At 38.4% G+C, this 9,323-nt stretch overlaps 1 protein-coding gene across 1 annotated transcript; it reads right to left on the bottom strand.

The window, feature by feature from the left end:
- Nucleotides 1-7,601: 7,601 nt before the first annotated feature.
- LOC121856734 lies at nt 7,602-8,359 on the bottom strand. The gene is made up of 3 exons (XM_042352420.1): nt 8,180-8,359; nt 7,927-8,026; nt 7,602-7,805 (listed from the first exon to the last, which is right to left on the bottom strand). Exons 1-3 carry the CDS (start codon nt 8,316-8,318, stop codon nt 7,670-7,672), a joined length of 375 nt encoding a protein of 124 aa, XP_042208354.1. The 5' UTR covers nt 8,319-8,359; the 3' UTR covers nt 7,602-7,669.
- Nucleotides 8,360-9,323: the final 964 nt, after the last annotated feature.

Genomic DNA, 9,323 nt, shown 5'->3' with positions numbered 1-9,323 from the left:
GGACCAGACCATCTGTTGTTTGATAGAGTCTTGCCATCCAGCTCCTGGATCAGATGTCTGAGTGGCAACTCGTTGGTGTGGAGGTCACAAACAATCCAGACCAGCTTCCTCCCAATCTTCCGCTCTATCCACTGTATGACCCTCCCTTGCCACCCTGTGTTCGTGTTGGTGCTGTCCCCTCCAATGGCCTGCAGGGTCTGGTCTACGTTCCTCTCTCTGAGCCAGTTCACAATGTTATCTGCCACTATCTCAGCTGGTTTCCTGATGTCATCTTTCTCGGTGAAAGTACACAAATACCTCCCTCCTGGTTCACTGCAGCAGGAGTAGTGTTCCTCCTTCACCATGGCAGGGAACAACTTGTCAGAATCTCCAACTTTCATGAACACTCTAGTGTCATCCCTTCTCCCATCAAAGAACAAACAATTGATTCCATTTTCTCTTATCCCCTTATCAAACTCCTCTTCTAGGTTACTGACAAGTTTCTCCTGAGCTCTCCTTACTTTATTATGATCTATCACCAGGTGAACATCATCAGGTGTTATCAAACCACCGTCAATCCAGGCAGCTGTTGCAATCTCTGCAGTTTCTCTGAGACCAGTGTGGTGTCGCATGCTGGCCAGAGCTATGCTCAGGATATCTTTCCTATTTCGAATCTTATGCCTGGAAGGTTTGGGATCATTATTTTCTGGGTTAGGGACAAAGTCACCATTCTCCTGGTCAGCACTCGGATCAGCCATGGGGAAGTCATTAAACTCTGAATCAGCTTGACTCCAATCATCGGCCTTTTTAACCTCACCCTGGGCCTTCTCAAGTCTCTTTTCCTCGGCAACTCTTCTCCTCTTCTGTCTCTGTAGCCTCCTGTCTCTTGGACTCCGGAATATCTTGGCTAGAAATCGTGAGGCCCTGCCCTGCGTCTTCTCTCTCTGTGCTGACATTGCCAGTTAGATCCCTAGGAATCTTTGAGTTCACGCTTGCAAATACAGGAGATGTGTGGGTCTCAGATTTACAGTCACAGTCATCCAGCTCAGGACAGAGAACAATTGGGCACTTTTGATAATTAATGTCAAACTCTTCAGATCTCAGTTAGCCTTGAAAACTGTCTAACTGCAAGTTTCCTCTCCCCAGAGATATCTCTTGCCTTTCCCAACTAGCTGTGATCTCTCACTAATCTTCTTCTGACTTGTTACTTGGCTTGAACTGAGCGGCGTTAGCCAGAGTGTACTAGGAATAGCTTTGGTCATATCACTGGCAATGTCTTTGTTTGTGTAAGTTCTTTGGTTCTTTTCACTGATTTGCCTGGATTAAAACACCGTATCTCAAAGCATCTCTAGTAGCAAACGCTCCGACTTCAAGGAGCTCTCTCCCAGACCCAAGATAGTGACTGAGATGGCTGGATTTTGGTTCCTCGTCCTGACTGGCTTAGCCATCATAGATATTTATCAACTTATAAATGCATCAAGATAAAACAGAAAATATTGTTAGTTGGGTTGTTAAAGAATGAAGTCAGAAAGCAATGTTCACTATTTAATTGTATTGCACTAATGCAGCTGTACGTTAGATTTTCGATAAATTTCACGCTAAAATTTACCTAGCAAAAGGTTGCAAAATATTGAAACTGAAATTATTTTCTGTTTATATATACTAAAATCTACCAAAAAAGTGATGGGCCATTAGTTTTAGCTGATCTTCCCTCCTATGACACACCCTAAATTATACATAGATGCTACTCGGCACAGTAGCTTATTTACAAGGTTGCTACTTGGCACAGTAGCATAGATACATAACCTACAATAATAATAATAATAATAATAATAATAATAATAATAATAATAATAATTAACGGTTTATTGAAAAAGTCGGCAGCCCGAATGCTTAAAATATACATTAGACAAAAATGACTTATTACATACAAAGACATGGGGTGGGTGGGTGGGTTGTTTAACAACAGCTTTCATTACTAAAAGAAGAAGGAACAATGATTGAACATACAAATTATTATAGTTTACAGTTGATGGTCCGGGCCTGGGCTGGTCATGGAGACACCAGGTGGTGAGGTTATCACGTGGTGCAGTAACTCGTCCTCGGGTGTTGATATGAGGGACCTGACGTGGTCATGGAGACATCAGGTGGTGTGATGTTCACGTGGTGTGGTAACTCGTCCTTGGGTGTTGATATGAGGGACCTCACTTGGTCATGGAGACATCGGGTGGTGTGGTGCTCACGTGGTGTGGTAAGTCGTCCTCGGGTGTCGATGTGAAGGACCTCACGTGGTCATAGAGACACCGGGTGGTGTGGTGTTCACGTGGTACAGTGACTCGTCCTCTGGTGTTGATATGAAGGACCTCACATAGTCATGGGGACACCATGTGGTGTGGGGTGGTGTCACACAGTACCTCACTGCCCGGTGATGTTGTTTAACAGTAGTCAGGTGCATAGCCGGCCGGCCGGCGAGGAAATTCCAGAGGTGGAACTGATATTTAGGGGAAAGGAAGAAGAGAAATTAAAGAATATCACTATGAGAAAAGAGGATGTTCTTAAGAGGATAAATAAACTAAAGAAGACAAAATCCCCAGGGTAGGATGAAATTTTCCCTCGAGTCTTGAAAGAGTGTTGGGAACAGATTAGCGGACTCTTTGTAAATTTATTTATAAAATCATTAGACACCGGAGTTGTGCCAGACTTGTGGAAACAGGCAAATGGTACCCATATTCAAAAAGGGAGACAGAGCATCAGCGTCAAATTACCGGCCGATCAGTTTGACGTCAGTAGTGGGGAAATTTCTTGAATCAATTATAGCAGATAGCATCCGATCGCATCTAGAGAAAAGCAAATTAATCTATGACTCGCAACATGGATTTACAAAGGGAAAATCTTGTCTAACAAATCTGCTGACGTTTTTTAGGAAAGTCTTCGAGGTAGTAGATAATGACGAAAATTACGATGTTATTTACTTAGACTTAAGCAAAGCATTTGACAGAGTACCGCATCAGAGGCTTCTGAGAAAAATTAAGGCTCATGGTATCGAGGGGAAAGTTTTAAATTGGATAAAATCATGGCTCACCGATAGAACGCAGAGGGTCAGCGTAGATGGTTTTAAATCTGAGTGGGGCCGTGTAACCAGTGGGGTTCCCCAAGGGTCAGTACTAGGCCCACTCTTGTTCATACTCTACATAAACGATCTAGATACTGGGATCAGCAGTGACATAAGCAAGTTTGCGGATGACACCAAAATAGGGCGGCAGATTAATTCAGGGCAGGATGCAAATGCACTACAGGAGGATTTAAAGAAACTGTAGAAGTGGTCAGAGAAATGGCAAATGATATTCACCGCTAAATGCAGCGTACTATTGGAAGAACAAATACTTATGTAATGTATATGAAGCCTGGGAACAACATCAACCTGAGAAGTCGACTTATGAAAGAGACTTAGGGGTACTTGTAAGCCCGGACCTACGTTCTAGAAAACAGTGCGTTGAAGTTCGAAATAAGACAAACAGAGTATTAGGTTTTATATCTAGAAGTGTAAGTAATAAGAGTGCGGAGGTCATATTGCAACTATATCTTGCGCTAGTCAGGCCGCACTTCGATTATGTGGTTTAGTTCTGGTGCCCTTATTTTAGAATGGATATCAATTCACTGGAGTCGGTGCAGCGAAGAATGACGAAAATGATTCCGGGACATAGAAACCTTCCATATCAAGATAGTTTAAAGAAACTGAACTTGCATTCCCAAGAAAGACGAAGAGTGCGGGGAGATATGATAGAAGTATTCAAGTGGGTGAAAGGAAGCAACAAAGGAGATATAGATAAAGTTCTTATAATGTCCAAGCAGGATAGGACTCGGAGCAACGGATTTAAGTTGGTTAAGTTTAGGTTTAGGAGGGGGATATAATGGAATTGGCTCACAAATAGGGTGGTAGATGAGTGGAACAAGCTTAGCAACTCTGTAGTAAGTGCTGGAATGCTGGAAAGATTTAAAAGGAGGCTAGATAGATTCATGGATGATAGAGAGTGGTAGTAACTCTCGACAGGAACTACCATGCACATGTAAACATTCCTAAGATGCACAATAAATCTTTGTCATAATCATTGGCCGCTATTAATCGATCAAAACCGGCTATGTAGTCTAATACATTATTTGCATGTAGATTTAATGTAAAATTACGTCCAAGACAAAGCATTTTTTTCTATTGTTTGTAAAACACCACATTATTCATGAGAGAGTATTTTGTCCATAAACTGTTGCATCACCTCTGTTAAGCCGGAGTTAAATTAAATATTTAGGGTTATTAATTCCAAGCTTTTTTAATTCTCTGGTCTTCCCAAGATACACAAAGAAGGTGTCCATCTTAGGCCTATTATTTCTAAGAGAGGCGCTTATATAAGCAAATTTGCAAAGGGGCTCAGTGTTTTTTTTTATCCTTATGTAGGTAGTTTTTCTACCTCTCATCACAAACACGTTCAAGATTGTACTGACAAATTAAAGGATGTTTAATGTCAATGATAAGTCAAGATTGTATCCTTCTTCACAAATGTACCTGTAGAAGATGTTTTGGAATTTTTGGAATGAGAACTGTGTCAGCATCAATATTCACATCTCTGTATCTATAATTATTGATCTTGTACGTGAATTTTACATAAATAAATAGATGTAGCCACATTGTATATGAAATATTTTGAGAGCTCCTTATTGCCATAAATTATACCCTCACATATGTGCTGGTACAGTTATGTAGATGTCGTGTTTACTATACGGGATGACACTTGGGATCTTTTGACCTTTTCTTTAATAGGTTAAACAGTTTCGTTCCCAGCATCCAATGGTATAAGAATCAACATGCTCGCCTCGCAAGCGAGCGGATCCAGATTCGATCCCCAGGCAGGGTGAAACTGTGGGCAAGTTTCTTTACACCATTTGCCTCCATCTACCCAGCAGTAATTGGCGACCTGGATGTTAATCGATTTGCGGATCGTGTTCCTGGGTAATGGTTAGTGAGTTGTCCGGTCTTCTAGTTAACTTAGGGTGTCGTTATTGCGTTGGCGACAGCTTCTACACCTTAAACAAATTCACGCCTAGGTGGCCCTTGGGACGGCAATCCTCTTTATACGAGGGGCAACCATTGTTTATAAAGTTGAATGGGAAGTGGAAGGTAAACTTCCCTTTCTTGATATTTTAGTAATCAGAGGCAACGGTAATTTTAACCTCACAAGTGTATAGAAAACCCACTTATTCAGGAAGTTATTTACACTATTTCAGTAAGTATTCAGATAAAGTAAAAAGAAGTGTTAGTACAGGCGTTTTCTTGAGAACATTAAGGATATGCATCCCCCCAACATTGGAAATTTGAGTAATGAGAATTGCAGCGTAAAATATGCAAGGAATAAGAACAGCAGGCTATGAGTCAAAAGAGCTGTTACCAGGTTAGTTACTACTTTTCATCCAGCGAATCTATTCAGAAGCTTCCTTTGAAACTTTCCAGAGCCCTGCAACTACTACAAAGCTGCTAAGCTTGTTCCACTCGTCCACCACCCTATTTTGTAAACCAGCTTTCCTGCATTTCTCCCAAACCAATCATCCAACTGAATCGTGTTGTTCTGAGTCCTATCCCTGCTCGGATATTATAAGAACTTTATCTATATCCCTTTATTGATTCCTTTCACCCACTTAAATACTTCTATCATATCTCCCCGCACTCTTCGTCTTTCTAGGGAATGCAAGTTTAGTTTCTTTAACCTATCCTGATATGGAAGGTTTCTAAGTCCCGGAATCATTTTTGTTATTCTTCGCTGCACCGACTCTAGTGAATTTATATCCATTCTATAATAGGGGCACCAGAACTGAACCGCATAATCGAGGTGCGGTCTAACTAGCGCAAGATATAGTTGCAATAAGACCTCTGCACTCTTGTTACTTACACTTCTAGATATAAAACCCAATACTCTGTTTGCCTTATTTTGAACATTAACGCACTGTTTTCTAGGCCGTAGGTCCGGGCTTACAAGAACCCCTAGGTCTCTTTCACAAGTCGACTTCTCTAGGTTGATGTTGTTAAGGCTGTATACATTATAAGTATTTGTTCTTCCAATATTGGTACGTCAATTTGCTGGTGTTGAATTTCATTTTGCCATTTTCAGACCACCCCAGCTTGGACAAGGCTCTGGGTGTGGCCAGAGCTAATTTTGTTAGGCTTCTTCTCAACTAAAAATACCTTATAGTCAGAGTTGTAAAAGTACCGAACGTTGTTATATTGGTCAAAAGTATTATTAAATGTATACTATATTGCTCAAGTAACAAGTAAAAGTATCGAAAGTTCACGTACTCAAGTACTCAAAGTTAAAAGTAGCAACAAATTATTATTTGTCATAAATACAAAATAAACTACAGTAAATTATATAGGAAATAAAGTAATCAAGATAAAAATAAAAGATTTAGCGCATGTTTATGTGCAAATCTTTAAAGTGAAATTAATCAATATCTGATTCTCAAAATTATGGCTGTCCAATAGGGAGCCCTTACGGTTAGGCCTTTATATAAGCCTAACATGACTAAACAGACGCTCACAAGCAGCAGTCGTGAATAAACGTTTTTGACTGTTTAGCTTCCAAGTTTGTCTTATGTTCTGTGATTGAATATTTAAAGCTATTGTTTGGGGCATATGACGAGTAAGAATTCTGTTTTTGTTTTCAATATTGTATTTTAGTAAAAGATTTAGAAAGCCATACTTAAGTTAAAGTAAAGTATTGTAAAATTTGAGTACTTTTTGAAAAGTAAATAAACTCAAAAATTATTTGAATAAGTAAATTTATTTCTTTACTTTTTAACTCTGCTTATAATAAATAATTTTGTGCCCTAACAGCAAAAGCTGCCTTACGATCATATTAACATAATTCCCACTTACAACCATCAGCATTTACAAAATATTGTTAATGTTCATCATAATTTAGGACATGAATGTAGTCCAGGAGTTTGCGTATTACCTTGTAATGAATATGATAAGGTCTATGTGGATTAGACTGGTAGATACCTACTCACAGGGCTAAAGAAGCATAAATGTGCCATGAGATATCCACAAGATAATTCAGCTGTAAATAATCATTGTTTGGTTGTGACCATACCATGCACTGGAATAATTCTGCCATTGTATATAAATCATATTGTACTATAGTTTTAACAGGAAAATTTCTGATTCTGCTTTGATAAAGAAACTTCCTAATTTTATAATGTACAAGGGACAGTGGTGTCCTGATTTAATCTCCTAGTAACTAAAGGCTGATTGTTACCTGAGTATTTGAAACCTGATGTCAGTCGAGGTCAGCCACCTGGACTTGTGACCTGACTCGCTCCTCTCTTTTTGTAACTTTGTGTTTCAGTCTGAGAAGAGCCGTAGTGAGCGGTGGAAACATACGCCGTTCCTTTTCTTTTTCTTTTTTTCCTCCTATAGTAGGTTTGTGTTTTAAAGTATTTATATACTGTATATCAAGGAGAAATCAGGTTGAGACGGATGAGGGGCGACAAGACAGAAACATCTTTATGGGTGAGAGCAAGAAACGTGACCATGCTGTAGGTGTTGAAACATTGTACTTTAATTATGATATCATATATTGCTACTAACATTATGTTTAGGTAACTCAACTTAAGGTTCATTTATTCAATTATCAGAACAAGAAGGTCATACCCATATGTTGGATATAGCGATTGAGCTACTGATAGATATTTTTGCCGGAGGATTCAGACAAAACGAATAGTTTGGGATGGATGACTTCAACCAGAAGTTATATAGCCCACTCTCAGTAAGTGCCATTACCCTGTAGAAAAAAACATCAAATATTAGTATTCTCTGAAAATAATTGTACCATTTTGTTCATATTTACTTACATACACACTTACTTATCCCAATTCGATGATTCCCTCGAGCAAATACTCTACCTTTTACTTAACGCGTACAGAAGAGGACTGTCCTTGGGAACTATCATGCTATTCATCCTGGGCATCATATTGTCTCTGAGCTTATAGAAGTCGCACCGTCCTGTGGAATAAAGTAATTTAGGCTTGTTTGTTTATATGCAATGTCTATATACGATTATTAAGTAGTTTACGTATAAACAAATTTAATGTTAAGTTCACAACCAACATGCACAATTGCATATCTGTCCAATAAGATGTTAATAAAGGCGAGAACCTGTATTAGATAACTGTTTTCCCAGTAGTATGTACATGATAATTTCGTAAACCATGATAACGTGGTCGCCGCGCCTCACCAACGTGTCGGTGTTGCTGTAAAATTCTGGAAAATTCCTACGCTTGACGCGTCCTTGCATCTCTATGTCTGCCAGCTCTTTCAGAATACCATATTTCGAAGTCTGAAGAAATGAAAAGATACTATACAGTAATAAGACAGGAGAAGGCGTCCCCAAGATGGCTTCGATTACATGCCACTAAGACGATTCCAGATAAACGATTGCTTCTCACCTGAACGAGTCCCACATGGACGATTATAGCAAAAAATCGTCCCTACATCAGAAATTCTATTAGAAATACTGCGTTTATTATGTGAATATATTATGGACTTCCGGTATGGGGATAAAATATGAATTATACGAGTAATAACATAATACAACTAATATTATATTAGGAATGTTTTATTATAAAGATTTCTTACTCTGTCCTCCCAAACTCATGACCACAGGTCACGTGAATAATAAATAGGCTTATCAACTTGACTTACTGACAGGATGTACAAATACATAATTTCTTCATGAATATGAATACGATTACAGGTATAACATGAAATATTTGGATACAAATGAATAACATTTAATTATTAAATTAATAACTGTTTATAACAATTAAAATAATAACCTTCCTTTGTTAATTCTAATATAATTCATATTTTTTGGCTACAATTCACTGATCTTAATATATTTCATCATATATTACTATAATAAATAAAGTATTTCTAATAGATTTTGTGATTATGGACGATTTTAAATAAAATCGTGCATGTGGGAATCTTTCTTTTGGGAATCGTCCAGATGGGAAGGCTAAAACGGCAGAGAAAAGATGATCGTCCGGACTGGAATCGTCCAAGTGGGATGACACTGATGTCTTCAGTCAAGGTAGAATTTATGAAATCCTTCAGAGGTTGAGATCTAAAGCTATGATAAATAAATGTAAAATAAGGTAAATAGAAACAACTCTCACTTGTTATGGACTGAAGGACTACAGTTATGATGACAGGAGTGACCTCATATACAATATATATATATATATATATATATATATATATATATATATATATATATATATATATATATATATATATT

This window comes from Homarus americanus, unplaced genomic scaffold (genome assembly GCF_018991925.1).
Source record: "Homarus americanus isolate GMGI-L3 unplaced genomic scaffold, GMGI_Hamer_2.0 scaffold44519, whole genome shotgun sequence".
NCBI lineage: Eukaryota > Metazoa > Arthropoda > Malacostraca > Decapoda > Nephropidae > Homarus > Homarus americanus.
The sequence above is the reverse complement of the archived record's forward strand: the minus strand, read 5'-3'. Positions and strand labels throughout refer to the sequence as shown.

Bases quoted from the DNA above. Each gene is read 5' to 3' on its own strand.
- LOC121856734 (XM_042352420.1), bottom strand. From the start codon at position 8,318: ATGCAAGGACGCGTCAAGCGTAGGAATTTTCCAGAATTTTACAGCAAC. The intron at 8,027-8,179 runs GTTCTCGCCTTT...TTTATTCCACAG, and splicing joins AAAACAGTTATCTAATACAG to GACGGTGCGACTTCTATAAG. The intron at 7,806-7,926 runs GTAGAGTATTTG...TTTTTTCTACAG, and splicing joins CTGTACGCGTTAAGTAAAAG to GGTAATGGCACTTACTGAGA.